The 17497-nt window shown below is 32.4% G+C and overlaps 1 protein-coding gene across 1 annotated transcript in view; it reads right to left on the reverse strand.

Moving 5' to 3' along the window:
* The window catches only part of LOC137923635 (myosin light chain kinase, smooth muscle-like), a 64726-nt gene that overhangs the window by 9684 nt on the left and 37545 nt on the right, over positions 1–17497 (reverse strand). Inside the window, exon 4 of the mRNA XM_068766856.1 lies at positions 16965–17168. Within this exon, the coding sequence (XP_068622957.1) occupies positions 16965–17168 (204 nt within the window). The remainder of the gene's footprint in view (positions 1–16964; positions 17169–17497) is intronic.

Here is a 17497-nt window from a genome sequence, read left to right on the forward strand (position 1 = left end):
TGAGTTATCATGCAATTCTTTGAAGAAATTAATTAAAGAAATACTTTTGATATGAAAACATAGCGTGGGAACAAATTGCACCGCTACTGTAATAAAGATATTGTAAAAGTGTCCACAAAATTATCGCTCAGATCGTATATAAGTATACAAGTAGTCACGGTAAATAATCCTATGTGGAAAGTACTAAAGAAACTAACTCGAAGTTTAATATCAATATTATAAAAATAGATGTTTAGTTGTATTTATTTTAGCAACCGAATTAGTCGAACTAATGTAGCACCGTATATTTTAAGCGAAATAAAAAATGATATTAAATCCAACCAGTATATGATAAACAATAATAACTCTTGTGGTTGACAGTCCGACAGTTTTCTGTTTTAGTTTGTTTTTCTATACGTTGTACGCGTCATTATCTAAATATAGTTCCGTACAAGTGAATGAAGTATTTTTTGCGTCATCAATGGAGTACATTTTTTTAATGTTCTGTGACATCTTTGCGGCTGTTATTTACTTACAGTTGTTTTATTTATAAATGTCTATAGCTAAAGACGTATTTATATTACATCTTCAAAAGATATTGTTATAGTGATTCAAATCAAACTACAACACAATATCAAAATACTTAGTTATAATTATTTTGTTGTTACAGTTATTCCGTGATTTCTTCTAACTTGTTAACCGCTGACATTGATGCAAGGCACATGAAATTAAATTAATAAAACGCAATGTAATCTCTTTGATTTTTTTTATTTAATTTGTAATTATTTGTTTTTTTTTTCAAACATTCATTTAATATTATTTCATTTCTTATGGTTAATAATATTGTGTATGTTATTTGTTTATTGCTGTGATTCATATAACTATACGTGTTAGGAAGGGTATGTATTACTTCCTACGTTAGCGAAGACAATGAAAACTAGGTATGATATAATACTGTGATCAAAAAGTGAGGTGAATTTATTTATACAATGTAAATTATTTATTTATATTTCTAAAACAATTTCAACCTTTTCAAACTGAACCCTGACCGATAAAACATACTTTTGCCAACGCTTTCCCAATCCCCGAAACAGTCTGAAGTCATTTTCCGTATAGTCTTCAACAAAACCTTCTTTTGTTCGGTTTTATGCAGTTTAGTCTTCTGAGTTTGCTTAGTAGCAAGAAGTCGCACAGGCGAATAACGTGGTTGCGGAACGGAAAAAGACGAGCTTCAGAGCAATTTTTTTTAAAAAAAATTCGCGATTTTGGCGCTAATCGAGACGAAATTTAAACTTTTGACAAAAACACGTGTAACTCGGAGATAATTAAACCTTTTGAAAAACTGACGCTTAGCATATGTTATAGACAGTACTATCAATCTAGGAAAGTAAATTTTTCTGCCTCATTAATGCTCGGGAGTTTTAAAACACAATTTCACTTTACTTTTTGATCGCAGTGGTATGTGGTATAGAGACTATATACAATCATGATCAATCCAAAACTCATCAAAATGCCGTTCGAATTTGAATTCGAAAGAGCAATAACAATTCAACAATACGGAGAGTTCTCACTTGAACGGTACATAACATATTAAAACATTGACAACCTTTTTCTGAGAGGAAAGAAAATAAATTGCCTTGAAGAAACGAAAATTCCTTTTAACCTGATGCACAAAGAAGGTTGTAATTGTGTAAGAAGTAATTGTATCTATATCTTACTCCAATGCGATAAAAATTAAGAAAGGCAGCGATGTATAATAACTTGGTCTATTGTAATGTGTTTTTGATTTTCGTTGACACGCAGTTTCAATGGATTTAATATAACAATGCGCTAAAAGCATCTAGTCTAGACCTCTTCATAATTAAATTGGAAGTTTTGTTTCAGGATTCTCGTCTGAGTCTGTTACTATATTCATCTGATTGATAGGTCATCAAGCATTAGTTGCTTCGTCAATTGCTCCACGGAGTGACTAGCAGCTAGAAATCTCAGTTTAGGTTGTCACTCGCCGCGTTTAGCATTTCGAGATTACTCAAGTGGGTCGATAATGTTAAAACATTACCCGCTTTGGTTTGTGATGACATATTCATTGAATAGCGTGTTTTTAATTGTTTTTCTATAGGCAGATAAGATAACACATTCCCTGCATAATAAGACATCTGCAGCGATGCTTAATAAGGAAGTTGTCGGTACGTTTATATGTCAACACCTGGCCTGTTTATTCCCCTTCAAGCAAAATAATAGTATATCTTTACTAAGTCTGCAATATTGTAGAGTATATAGATTATACTTTACATTCGAAACGGTAAAAAAATTATGACTGAATTAACTAAGTCTTTTGTTACTGTCGGTTATTTGTTGAGAGAGTAAATCTATAAAGATTTACTCTCTTTTATATCCTCAACCTGAAGTAGACATAAGTTTCTCGAGGTTCATTTGGAGGCTAGTTGCCAATTTTGATAAGCCGGAGTTGACATCTTCCGACATTCAGGCTAACATAATATACTGATTAATATAATATGACTGTCTGGTTTCCCAAACCTCGTTGTTCGTGGTTTAGTTTTTTTTTTTAATTTTTAATGCCCTCGTACCGCCTTTTGTGGGTATAATATGATTAAATTCATTCTTGGTAAAATTTTACATACCAAATAAATTCCGGTAAAGTACTTTACCAGAATTTTGAAAACGCCCCGCCATCGGAAACACCTTAAAATTTCGTAAAATATGTTCTTATCTAACCTATTATCGACGAATCGAATATTTATACCAAATTTCAGTTCTCTAAGCCTTACAGTCCAAGAGATATGGTGACAAGTCAGTAGGTAGGTGGAAATCAATGTATAAAGAATTGCATGGGTTAACATTTTACGAGAATAGACACAGAAACTAGCATTTAAAAATAAAACTTATAACACTATGGATTTTACACGAAAACTAAACGCGGAATTTATGTTTTGTTAAATAAAAATTGTTTGTAAATTTAGGGCGGTAAAGACATTTGTAGTTTATGCTTGTGTAAAATATAGGCCGTTGAGTTTATGAAGAATTACGCACGTCATGTTTATTATTATTTTTTACGATGTTTATTTCATTAAACTAAAAAACCTACACTAATGTACACCTATTATGTCATATCGAGAATTCAACAACATTGAAGTAATTTTCTAGTAGAATTAGCTTATTACGACGATATTTCGCTTAAAAAAGGATGCCAGTATCTTAATTAATTGTGGCGTTTTTCTGTTCGCAATTATTGTAATGTACAGGCAACCCTGACAGGGCTGCCAGATTTATTTTGACTTGTCAACGTACAGTATTAATTACCGCGTGATAATTAATAGTTTAAATTTATCGTAATCTTGAAAATAATGTATGAAGTGCTCGTTTAATTCCGGCGCCAACCCTTCAAAGTTAATTGGGACACTCGAGGATTCCCAATGGAATGCAGTAAAATGTTGTATGTGTACTTAGTATGTTGCCATAAATATGCTACACGTTGTGTGTGAAACTAGCAGTGTTTGAAATAAATAAAAAAAATAGAGATACTTGCCCCACATACAAATTTATACGTATATATATATATATATATATATATATATATATATACATATATATATATATATATATATATATATATATATATATATATATATATATATATATATATGTTACTTAAGTTCTTTATATATATATATATATATATATAAAGAACTTAAGTAAGTATAATTTTGGTGACAATTTTTTGGAAGTTTTTCGATGTGTTTTTCATATTTACCTATTCGTTAGACTCATATTAAATAAATATTTTTATATTGAATTTACACATTAAAAAGGATAGGTATAACAGTACAATGTACCTATATATTAGCAGTAATAAACTAACTTCTGAAATGTGTAAGACACGAAATAATAATAAATATTAATTTATAATAAACTTGACATGGGACTCCCAACATTTGAGTGTTTATATAACAAAATTACAATTGCTGTAACATAAAACACATGTAGTGACTTTTTATTATGTAATAGCCTTAGTATTTCCGTTGCATTTCTATCATGTGAACATAAATAGCTGAGCGATATTCAATGTTATTACGCTGCCAAATCTCCGATGTTACAAAAGCATATATACATTTTTATTTATAATTATAGATTCAGAACTCATTAAGCGCCTCATACAATAGTCACAAAGGATATACTATGCAAAATGGACGTTTAATCGTAGTGAAACTGCGATTCTAAATTAAAGTGTTATCACTTTACATAAGTCCTGGGACGTATTAATTGAAATTTGAGCAATGCAACGAACAATGTTTGCAATTATTCCAAAGGTGCAAATAAGTCGACGCAACATATAATTTTAGTTTTTGACATTATATTGACGAAGGTGTTGTTTGAGAGTTTTAAAATTAAAATACTCCATTATAATAATTTTAGCCATAGGACTCCAACAACTAAGCATAGGTCTAACCCACAGATTTTTAGTAAAACTGGTTGGAAGCGGCCTGTTCCATATCTTTTCCGATGAACTTAACAAAGTCATCTGTTTTTGTTTCATAATCAACTATTAAACAAGAACTTGTAAAACAGTTCCATTACAGTGTGAAGTATTTCTAAGTGGCAATAAAGCTTGTAAATAAATTACTCAGCTACTGCAATAAGGATACAGTAAAAGTGATTAAAAAAAGCCGTCTGAGTTTGTTGTGGACTTATCTCAAACCAGGCCACGTTTGGAACCCTTGTAGCTTTAAATAGAAGAATGGTATTACATGAAATTCTTCTTCGTTCATAAGTCTATTTCTGTCAAAGTTTCTATGAAATTGGGCTCTTCTGGCAACTCATGACATTCGTCCCAAGATATATATATATATAAAATATCATATGTTGATAATAACGTGTTTTTTTCCTAAATGTCTCTTATGATTTTTTTTAGAACCGGGTTTAAAAGTTAGTTAATATATAAATTAGTCAATTATATTTTTACTTTTCTAGATTGCAATACGAATATAATTTATTTATACGTAACAAATAACAAATACGAAGCCCGGAAATCGTCGTCTGTGTTATTCCTAATATACATCTGCATTAGTCATTGCAACTAAAATAATAACCAAACAAACTATTCATAACATTAATTTGCGTATTTGTCCTTTAAAATTGAAGGCACCTGGCAATCCTAGCGGGTATTAAAGATGGCGTGGCAAGATGGCGGCGTGCCAAGTATGCGCTCGCGCCGTAATATCTGACGTTCCCTGACGCCACTGCTTTATAAAAGACTCTTAATGCGAGTACACGAACGTCTGTCGCCATTTAAGGAGGCACTTGACTTTCGAGTTTAATATTGGATTAGCGTGATCCGACATATGAAAGCACTCTTTGTAAATGAATGGATGGTGGGTCTTAAACTGTGCACATTGATAAAAGTTATCACCGTTTTTATTTGAAAAGAAAAAAAAATATTGTTGACTTAAGATGGATAAATGTAAGATATTTAAATATGAAATATCTTTATTCAAGAAGGCATTCATAAGCACCTTTGGATCGTCAATTATTTTAATATCACAGGTAGTAAGCAACTACCGACCCATGAATGCTGATCTGTTGAAAAAGAACCAGCAAGAAATTAAACCGTTGCTTTTTTAAATTAAAAGTTAACAATATTTAATGTATTGCATTTTATATTATAATAACAACCATGTAAATGAGTCAACGAATCAAATTCAACACATTTCGATCAACTAAAAACTGTTGTAAACTATAATTAGATTAGTTTTATTTAATAATATGTTTTCAATTTTAGATTTAAAACTAAGAAATTGAAGGTTTTAGGTATCTTGTGGCTATTAAATATAAATGTATGTGAATTTTTTCAAAACGAAATTTAGGCATTACCAATTTTTTAATATTCATCATGTGTTTTTCACTATTTTTGAAATAAATATTATAAGAATACTAACAATGGGAACTTTTACACAGCTAGCTATAGTACAGCATAAGTGTTACTGCGCCGATTTTCTGACACCCAATTATTTGTATTTTTGTATTTTAATGGCTGGCTGGTAGACGTGGCGTAGTAGGTAAGCTTTCTCTTAAGTAGACCTATATAGTCAATGTCACGGACAGTCCCGGGATGTGTGGAGCTCACGATCGATCATCGTAGCGATTTTCCAGGGAGGCCTATGCTTCATAGCAGTAGCCTTCTATCGGCCGACATGATATTGATGAATGATAACCCCTCCCAACCGTAGTTAATAGTAAAATTTTCAAACAAAATATATAAATGTATGGATATGTTTTACACCAATTCACCGCGGTTGAACAATAGGAAATATTGAAGTGTTCGATAGAAAACTGTATGGTAAGTCGGGATATAAATATTATTGCTTTTAATGGGATGTTATTCGTGCAGTGTGGTGGCTCATTCGAAAGATCCCTTAAATGCAGTGGTGTTTGGTTTCGAGATCACAAAAGAATTTGTCACGTTTCTTATACTATATATGTGATATTTATGTACTTGGACATTTCTGGGTCCGTTTTTTACCTGGCTAACACTGCTGCTCAAGTGGCGTTCACAAATTCTGCGAATTGGAGGCAATAAGGCGCAGAGGGTATCTAGCCTAAAACCTCTTTTAAGGTTGCGAAGATCGAGGGAGTGTCGGCTTGAGCCGCTACGTATAATTTCACCAATTATGAGTATTTACACCTTGTATAAAGATAACAATAGTTTATTTCAAAACTTAAAAATAAATATATCCATTGAAGCCACACAATCTTAATAATACTACGACAGTGCCAAATGTCGGGAAATATGTTAACAACTGACATTACATATAAAATCTTGTATGCACGTGATTTAGTCATAATGCTATATGTAAAATGCATTCACGGAATTAGGAGCCAAATGAATCAGTACTTAATAATTCCGTCAATAGATTAGTCAATTGTTCGATGTCACATTAATTATTATATTTTTATGTAATAAATTGCGTTGTGTTAGTTATTTTTTTTCTGCTGTATGATGTTATTTTAAATAGATTTATATTTTTATGTATGTATTATGTATACAGTGCGAAAAAGCTTCAAAGCTATTTTCAAACATCTTGTTTACAGCCATCACTTTGAAATATGTTACATTAATTGAATTTTTTCTATAAGAATGGGACAGCCCAATAACTTCTGGTAGTCTGCAGTAAATACAGTAAACATTGATTGATGATAATAAGTGGTAATCCGAAATTTGTAAACGTTTTATCGTACTAAAATATATTATCTAATGATAGGTAACTTAAAATTTATTTTTTATATCATATTGTATTTCTGAAACCATTATTTTTTGAAAGGTAGGACATTAACCTCCTTTAAAGCTGTTACACCTGTAACCTTTCATCCTGTATAAAAAAACGTGTAGCCTGTAACTAATTCAGACAAATAACCGTTGTTCGGTAGTTTACCGCTAACCGTTAACCGATGAAGAAATGTATTCGCGTGTATTTAACAGTACCTCGACGCGACTTTCCGGTGATTTGCGATTTTTTTTTCCGTAACCTCTCGATGTTCTGACTCAGTACGTACCGACTTTCACATTTTAGACAATAAATAACTGCATTCCATTGTACTCGATTACTTACTGTTATGTGTTGTGACCGCGTGATATGGCCTCTGCGGTTAGCTTCGTCGAGCTTAAGAGTCATAATTTCAGAAAAAAAAATTCTCGCGGTCAAATGTTAAATAAAATATTTATCCGTCACGGGGAAACGAAATTATTATCCAGACTTGTACCTAATCTAATTTTATAAGAATCTAATTGTTAGTTACATCTTCGTTAGTGAAGTCATAAATGAATCATTCCTCAACCACAAGCAATATCGAAACTAGTAGACTGCGCTATGATTGTGTCTTACCGGCCATAACTCCATGAACATTTTTTGGCAAAACTACAGGAACTCTTGTCGTACTCTACCGTAGTTCTAACAGCGCAGGCCTAGCTAGTACCACTATGACTTAGAGTTGAGCTGGAGCTCCACTCTGGTTATTAATAAGGTCTGCAGGATTAACTGGTATGTCGCTACCGTATCTTAACATAAATACGCATTACCTACGAATCTTTCCCTGGAGCCAACTTATGGATGTGATTCGAATTCTAGCAATTTATTTACAGCGATCGAAGATTGATATTTTTATTTAACGTTACTACTATAAAATTCGTACATGTTTTGTAGTTTAGGGTGATTATAATCAGAACGCTATGGATTATTTTTTTAATTAGAACAGAAAATATATTTTTTTACTTTATTTCGAGTCAAAAAATTAATGAAAAATAAAATAATTATTTATCAGACATGTTTTAACTTACTTCGACAATTATTGCCTTCCACTTGAAGTAAATATAACTCTCGTAATACATTGTATTCTTCAATGGTTAGTTTTTTTTATTCCATCTCATATTCTATGTTGTTTTTGGGAAAAAGGAAGCTAGTGAGGTTTCGAAGAAAAAAATAGTTATTAAAGAAGTATTTACTAAAGACAAAAATATAATTAATTTATTTCAACATTGAAACATTTAACAGGACTCTTATTGATCGTTAACTTTTTTAAAATCTATTTTATTTTTATCACTTTTATAACCTTTAAACGTTCTAGATGCTATATTATTCTAGATTGCGTAAACATTAAAATATTATTGTACTATGACCAGAGTTATTGATATTTTTTTATTAATTCTAACTTTTATCGCTAGGGTGTATTGCTAACAATTTATTGTTTTTTATTGCGTCTACTGAGCGCAGACAGTTAAGAAAAGAATTGCCGCTGTTTGATACGGATCTTTCTCCTCTCCGCTGCCAGTCATGTAACAGCCTTTAACTGTATGCAATTATTCTAATGGATAACAGGTACAGTTAAAATTCGTTTATGTATTTACAAATATAATATAGTACCATTATTAAATTCTACACAAGATTATCAATCAAAGGCGTGTTCATATCATATCAATACGTATTTTACGCTTTGTGTTTAATTCACGGGAATTTAATTAATCTTGCTTTCCTTATCGAGAAAAGATAAACTTCGTATCTATAGTCTGTATGTATCTTTTTACCTTTTATGAGGGCTTCAGTACACGTCTTTTGTAAATATTAAAAAGCAAGTTTTTTTTAAAAAAAATAGCAGTCATATTTTGTGCCACCACGACAACTCATTGCCATTATTTTTTAAAAAAATTATTGGAGTAAATAATTGGTTTACTGTATAAAAGTTTCATGCCCTTGAAAGTAAAATAACGTTTGATAATTTTGATCTGATTTTTGTAAAAGTCACCAAAATTGATTTTTTTTCAAATTCCCTTTTTCTTCTAGTTTTTAGGGAAATTTTTTGAAATCTTGAAAAATTCTTTCAAAGGCACTACGTGCCCTCTCGTACATCCTCAAAGAATCCCTATAAAAAAGTAAAGACTAGTAAAAGGTTCACCTAGTAAAGAAATATTCTACAAAATTATGTTACTCAGGATTTTAAAACATAAAATTCTTTTCACCTATATCGAGATACATAACATTGCGCGTTTGATTAGCGTAATACAGAGGTCAGTAAACTGAGACTCGCCAGACACATTTGGCTCTTGCGCTACTTTTTTGCGATTCTTTTACAAAATATTTAAAGCAGGCTAGAAGTATTTGAATTTTGTAATGTTCATTAATCATTTATATAGATATATAGATGGTTACATGAAATAAATATTATATGAGTGATTTTATATTTATTTTATGTACGTTTGAGAAAGAAATAAAGATTTTTAGCCAAAACTAGCTTAACAAATTGCCTTATAGCTCTATAAATTTCTTGTTTTTGTAGACAAATGATGTTTGCCTACAGGTGTTTATAGCCTCACTGAATTTCACACGTCATAGCTTAGTGTTTAGCCTAAACATCTCTCCAAAACACTCTAATGAGGCAATCCTCGATAAACTCAAGATCAATACTACATTACTACAGGGCGACGACTTTTGAGGGTGTCCGAAAGGGTAGAACCATGCATGAATCGATTTGGAAATTATCTAAAAATACAAAGCAAGTTAATGTTATAAAAAACGATTTTTTAATCTATTTAAGTTAATAACTTTGTATTTCTTCTATTCGGTTAACATTCTCACTACGTGTGCTAGTACGTGGTCTCCACTCTAGCAACTTAATCCCCAGCAGCCTTGTGTTCTGCGGGCTAACATATGACGATCACTGTCGTTCATCTACGGATTTCCTCGTTCCTAATTCGATCTTGTATAGAAATCCCCAGCGCAGCTCTATGGCTTGTTGACTCCTTGAACTTTCTCATGAGGCTCGAAACAGTACTTATGAACAAGTTTAGTCAAATATATATCTCTAGACGTCCTCTTGCAAAAAATACTATAATTAAATCGCTGACAATCATATTCCTTGCAGGACATTTGATAAACTGTACACGATTTTTATATAGGAATACCCGATGAAGGCGAGTTTGGAATGAAGGACTTAAAACTTAAATATTTAGTTCCAAATTAACCTATTTAGGATAACAGTTACGGCGGCGCCTCGGTCGATAACAATCGTGTAATTAATATTGCCCCAGTAAATAAATCGCACTGTCTAATGGCTTTTTTGTGACAGTAGACGATATGACTACATGGTTGATGATAGTCTTTACGTTTTTTTCTTTACATTTAAAGAAATATTCGCAAAATTTATCCCAATTTAGTTTTGATACTCAAATAAGGTTGCACCACCACACCAGCGAAAGTTGGTACTAAATAATTGTGTACCGGCTTGTGGTCGCCTCTTCATAAACTTTTCGGCACCAACAGCCGTCGGTTGATATGAGCGATGTGCATTGCCCACTGCCATTTTAGACGAGAAATTCTTCGACCTACGTCAGTGACCTTGGTTTTCCTTCGGATCTCCATAGAAAAGCTTCAAGTATAGCCTTCTCTATTATTCTTTGATTGGCCTAGAACCTTTTTATAGGGATCGTTAACGACCACGTCTCGTATTCGACGAATTATTGACATATTCATTTTTTATCTGTTCCATAATGAATGATTTGTTAAATATTTATCATACATGTATATATTATTATCATGAGTCACAGGAATTCAAGAAATTTAATATTTCTGCATACCTGCATACTATTCGTAGATTATATAAATATAAACAGTCTACAGTTTCTATTCTAATAACAATATTAATACACCGTATGGATTCCCTCAACGAATGGCAGGGATCATTACGGCATGCCAAACTTCATTGTGACAAGCCTCCCACGATTCTAGGAACTGGCGGTTAGGTATTTGTACAGAATGCGAGTTCTATAATTAATAACTGAAACGTCTACAGCTGTCTAGTCATGGCGGCCTAAATGCTGCACCTGGAGGGACATAGTTATTTTAATAAACACATTCCGCCCTCTACTTAGTCGGAGTAGATGAGAAAGGGACCGTTGATGACTACGGTTTAGATAAGCAAAATAAATCTAATTTTTTTCGAAGATTAGGAATATACAGTGTGTTTGGAAATAGCTGTAAAGCCTTTGAAAGGACAAATGTACAGATAATATGCTGTCAAATTATTTTTGGTACACCCTGTCCAAAAATCAATGATTTCAGAAATAATATATAACGTATTATTAAATAATATAGTAGGATGTATATAAAATGTTCACCATTTTATACAGGTGATTGAAATTTTTTAAAAGATTTTTGCTATTAAGTGAGCTTTACAATCGGCCCTGTAAGTTATAGTTAGAAAATGAAAAATGCTTGCGGAAAGTAAATCTAAAAAAAAACTTGTTTTATGATTATGGTTGAAAATTCATTACTTCTGTAGTCAAAATAATATGTTTTTCCTGTAGTCTGTTAGTTCCAAGGTTTTTCAACACATCGTGGAATATTTGGCGAAGAAATACATGCGTGTAAAAAGTTTTAAGTGGAATTAAGCATATTTGCTACAAATATTTGCTCACATTTTATGCATTTGCGTCACAAATACAAACATCGGAAACGTGTTTACACCATACACAAGGCGCTGAAAGTTTTATGGCCCGTATATCGTAGTCGGGTACCGACCTTAACCTACATCAAGATAAACATAATAAAACCCGCCATTTTCTTTTTCCAATCGATTGACTCACATTTTTGAAATTTTTCGACAGGGCTATCACAGATTACGTTTAAATCGTATCTAATCTTAAATTTTGGATTGATTATTAATCGCATTCTGAATGTTCAACTAAACACAGTCATTCAAGTTTCATTCATTCAATTCATTCAATATCATTTATTTTTACAGGGATAAATATGTAACTCATAGATAAACCTTTAAATAGGCGAGTGTCCTGCTCATTTGCAGTTAACAAACGTGTGATATTTTTTATTCAAAAATCAATGGTTTTAGAAATAATAAATAGCGTAATAATAATATAGTAAGTAAATAACGTCTTCGAAATTCGCATAACTAGATATTAAAATCATTTATTGTTTATCTGTCCCTGCGGACTTTATACTGCTCTATGTTACTGGCATGTTGCATTCCAACAAAGTTTGAGGTCCCTATTAAAGCTTTTATAACTTTATCAAAAAGATATCAGTCTATTTCTTATAGTCTAACATGATAGTTCTATTAAAACCTATTGCGGACAGTTCCTTGACGTATCCATTAGTAAAAAGGATGTTGGATCAACATTTCTTTGATTTTGCCGTTACGACATAATCGATTATAATGTAGATTAAAAATCACAACATAAACTATGGAATTAACTGCAGATCGTTGATCGGGTTTAATATATAATAAATCAATCACATATCTTTCTGTAAATTACTTAATGAGATCTTAACTATATATCAAAATTAAACTCTTTTTTGGACACAGTTTTTATAGAAAAAATATTACGAAAATTTGCAAAAAAAAATGACTATAATTATAAAAATGTTACTGATTATTTTAACGGCGCATTTGACAGTTCAATTTAAGGTTAGAGTTAATTATTATTCTTAGTTAAGACTAGATGACGTAGGTCAAGTCAGCTAGTAATGTTTAATACATGTAGTTTCTTCTGTTGTTTTTGCATCTACCAATATCCTTTCTTCTTTCCCACGGTTTGTCGGTAGAAAATACTTGAAGCAGTTAAGAGAGGTGACAAATTACTTAGACGATAAAGTTTTAAAGTGAAAAAATATGATTCTAACAATTCAGACTCTGGATCCGCTGATAAAAAGCGAGTTAACAAATTCCGGAGTCAAATATCTTGGAGTATTAATCATGAAGTAATATGTGCGGCGGTCTCGAGAAAAATAAAACTAGTGAAGCCCTAACCCTAAAGCAATTCCTGCGCGTCGAAGCCGTGAGTCACGAAGGCACAATCACCGTTCGAGCGTCTGAATGAACGGACAAATATAGAATGCATTCGGTGTACGATGCGCTGGCAATTCAGGAACTATTCCCACGCGGGTGATACTACCAAAATAAATAACTGGAGGCCCATCACCTCTGTCTTATCGTGTCTACATTTGCCAACAGATGTTTTAAATACCGTGTCTCATGTATCGTTTTGAACCAGCGTTATTATTAATTTCTTAAAAATTTATTTACCACCGAATACCAGATAACATAGCGGTACATAAACATACTCTAGAAGCTCCTGAGAAACAAAAGTTCTTTGCTTTTTTTTTCTCAAACAAAAATTACAAAATTTAGCTGGTTCCAGTAGACCTCTAGGAGCAACATTTCTACCAATGAAAGGATTAAATCTACACTTTAAACTGAATATGGAATATGCAAGTTTACACAAGTAACAGTCGCTGAACTTCTTATTAAATATCATCTGCCTATATTGGCAGATAAAATCAAGCCAACATTTTAGTTATTCGCCACCGAAAACAGACGAAATTAAGGGTTGTAAATCCCCAACGAGTTTTCCGTGGATCTTTGGGTTTGGCAACAAAGTGTCTAGTAGATAGATACTGTGAATTACGGTAGCTTGCACATTGAATTCTTGACAAGAACAGATTCTTGGCCCACTACACGAAAGACGTGTAACTTGCACAAACCCACTCAGGGTGTAGTGGATTATGACCAGCAGGGTCTCAATGCGAAAGAGACCTTGTATACTAACAGGGAAACAAAATATAGCATTAAAAGAGATGAAAAGTTCAGGAACACACACGTCCCAGACAACTGGTATGATGGATCTATAGTAGTCTACATTACTTACTACAGTATCATATACTGTACATTCTGGTAATGCTACTTCTTAAAGTAAAGTAACCACAACAATTTATTCCGTCAAAAGATATTGGCGCGTCGCAGATCAATAGATAAAGCAAGCAAGTATTGTAAATTGTACTCCAGTGTGATCATTGTTTTCGTTAGTAAGAAAAGGACCAATATTTAGCCACTTCCGCACATGCAGTGGTAGTTGTGCAACAAAGTGCACCGCCCGCCAGCCCGCTGATAAATGCGTATGCGGCAAACAATGCGAATCACAGAGTAGAGGCACTAATCGGTGTAACATAACTCATGATGATGCCCCGTGGAGGGGTGAAACACGTGTTGAGTGATTTGACGGTGGCGGTTGTTGGACTGATTCCATAAAACATTATTTTCGTTGATTTAAAGTCATCTTGTAATATAAGCAACGATTACTTATTAAAATAGATTTCTATTTGTTATACTACAAGGCTTTATTTATAATTTCTCTAAAACGATATTTACATTTTTTTTAAATTGCCTTGCCTTATAGGTTTTGATTGATGCGCAACAGGGACTTGATTTTTAATTAGGGTTTGTGTGGGAAAGCAGCGTTTCTATTACTACTTTTTTCATTTTATATCTTTGTAAAAATTTTACGAACTTATGTATTACTTAGTCCAATTTGTGTGTTTGTGCCGAGTTTTGCGACATATTTGTATATTTATTTTCACATCTTTTTATGGCTTTTTATTTATTTCGATTTACGAAACTGATATTTAATAAAATAATGAGTAAGGACATATATTTTAATTTATTTGGTCAATTATTGTAGTCTATTGTTGTCTAAAACTTCAAATTATATAAGTATGAATAAAACGAGCTTCTACAATTCAATTTGATTTATTTTTATAATTATAATATCATGATTTAACGATACAACTACACTATTCTGACCGTCCCATATTAGCTTTTAAGAGATTAAATTTGCTACAGGAATAAATATGACTGAAAAAAATCTCGATGTGTACCGGGGATGTCATTACGGTTTTTTTTATCTTGATTGCACTATTTTAGAATTGTAACAAGTGTTGCCAAATTTATTTTTATTTTAAGCAGTCCTGTTTTATTCACCATGACGTTATAGGATGAGTGATATATTTTTTTTGTAAATTCTCTTTTTAAATTTTAGGGTGCGTCATACGATAGTTTGTATGTTCAATTATATGGAATCTTACACATAATTTATTTTTATGTTCTTTTGCTTTTATTTTAACATTCATCGTTGTTATACTTTTTTACATTCAAGTGTATTGAACTTATGTAATATGATACTTGATGATTTTGATTTTGATTTGATAGCTATTTAAGAAAAGGACCAATATTTAGCCACTTCCGCACATGCAGTGGTAGTCGTGCAATAAAGTGCACCGCCCGCCAGCCCGCTGATAAATGCGTATGCGGCAAACACCTGTTCTTTTCTGAAAAACTCCTGAAGATGCCCCGTGGAGGGGTGAAACACGTGTTGAGAAATTTGGCGGTGGCGGTTGTGTAATTCGCATTGTTTGCGGAAGTGGCTAAATATTGGTCCTTTTCTTACTTAGGATGAACTTCCGCAAGGTAACGCCTGATTCCATTAAATATTGATAGCTATTGTTGCCGTTTTTCTGTCATGGATACATAAAAACTTTTTTAATTTAAGTATCTGGATCGGTATGTATCTATACTTATTTGTTAGTTCATAAATTAAATTATTATATTTATTTTCCTAAAAGTATCACTTTTTCTTATTTCACTAATTTTGGTATCGAATTCGCAGTTTGCCTTTTTGACATTGTAATTTTTTTCGAATTGTTGACTCTATCGAATTTGAGAACCTTCAGAATTTCGCTGGATTAGAAGGCGACCGAGTGGTTAAGTCACTTAGGTAAACGCTCCAATAATACGTCCGCTGGAAGGAATTTCATAGCGGTATTTAACTTCTTTACACAGAGCTTTTGCTTAGTTCCTTTTTAGTGTTTCAAGTATATATAAATAAATAAATAAATAAGCATAGGTTATGTCGGGTAAAATTTGTGTAAGATTAAAGAAATCTAAAGAAGACCAATTAAATAATTTTCTTAGTTAATAAAATTAGACAGCTAAAATGTGCAATACTAACTATAAATTTAATGTAAAGATTCCCCCTATTTACATTACGGCAACTTTATATATACATCGAAACTTAGAACGCTGAAACATTTTTTGTGTATATTATATAATCATAACATATTACTTGTTAACGGTTTTCTTTACAAATTAGAATCAGATTGAACTCATCTATAGGTCATACTTCAACTTAAAACGACCTTAAGAGGAGAGCCCGCAACAAACTCGTACAATTTTTTTTGTAGTCACTTTTACAATATTCTTAGTACTATAGTTAGAGCAATCCATACCGAAGCTTTATTAAATCCTTCACACTGTAAAATGATTTTTTAACAAGCGTCTGTTTTTTGAACTTCTTAAATTTATTGCAATATAGTTTAGAGACAATACATGAGAGTGCATTATAATGTCGTGTACAGTCGCGCACAAATGAGATACTTTATGAAGCCTAGAGAAAGTTGGGGCGTGGATAGGCTTCCCTCTAGGTGGACTGACGAACTAGTTAAGGGTATAAGGGTTCGGCTATCTTTGGGGAAGGTCTATGTCATGCAGTGGGCGTCCATTAGCTAAAAAGAAGTAAAAGTTATAACAAGCAAACATTATTAGGAGGATCAAGAAGTATAAGATGTACTTACAGTTCTAGAACGACGCACATGTATTTCCCCCAGTCGTATGCGTCGTATAACTGGATGAGTCTCGGGTGTCGCAGCCGGCGCATCACCTCTACTTCACGCTCCACGTTACGTCTCTCATCGCGACGGCTGACGGAGACTAGTTTAGCCGCCAGCTCCAGTCCCGTGCTCTTCTCCCGACAGAGGTAGACTGTACCGAATTTGCCACTGAAAAGGATAAAATAATTAACATTTCCAATACCACACCTAAGTTATACGACAATTTTCCAAGATTTGGATAGATCGTAATATTATATGACCTATAATAATTCAGTTAATAAATAAAGTTTAGCAATATGAGGTAAAGCATTTCAATATATTAAACAATTTCTAAATAATTGGAAATAAATTTTGGATCATCAAATCCAAATAATTTGCAAAAAATTATTAAACGGTACAGATTGCCTGTAAACGCTAAGGGGGACCTTTTAAATAGTATAGGCAATATATTCTCTAATTTTATGTTCGTTTTGTAACATGTAATTCTTAGCTGGATT

Source organism: Battus philenor, unplaced genomic scaffold, assembly GCF_028537555.1.
Source record: "Battus philenor isolate CCGP_79_NKW_IND1 unplaced genomic scaffold, ilBatPhil1.0.hap1 SCAF_22, whole genome shotgun sequence".
Taxonomy (NCBI): Eukaryota; Metazoa; Arthropoda; class Insecta; order Lepidoptera; family Papilionidae; genus Battus; species Battus philenor.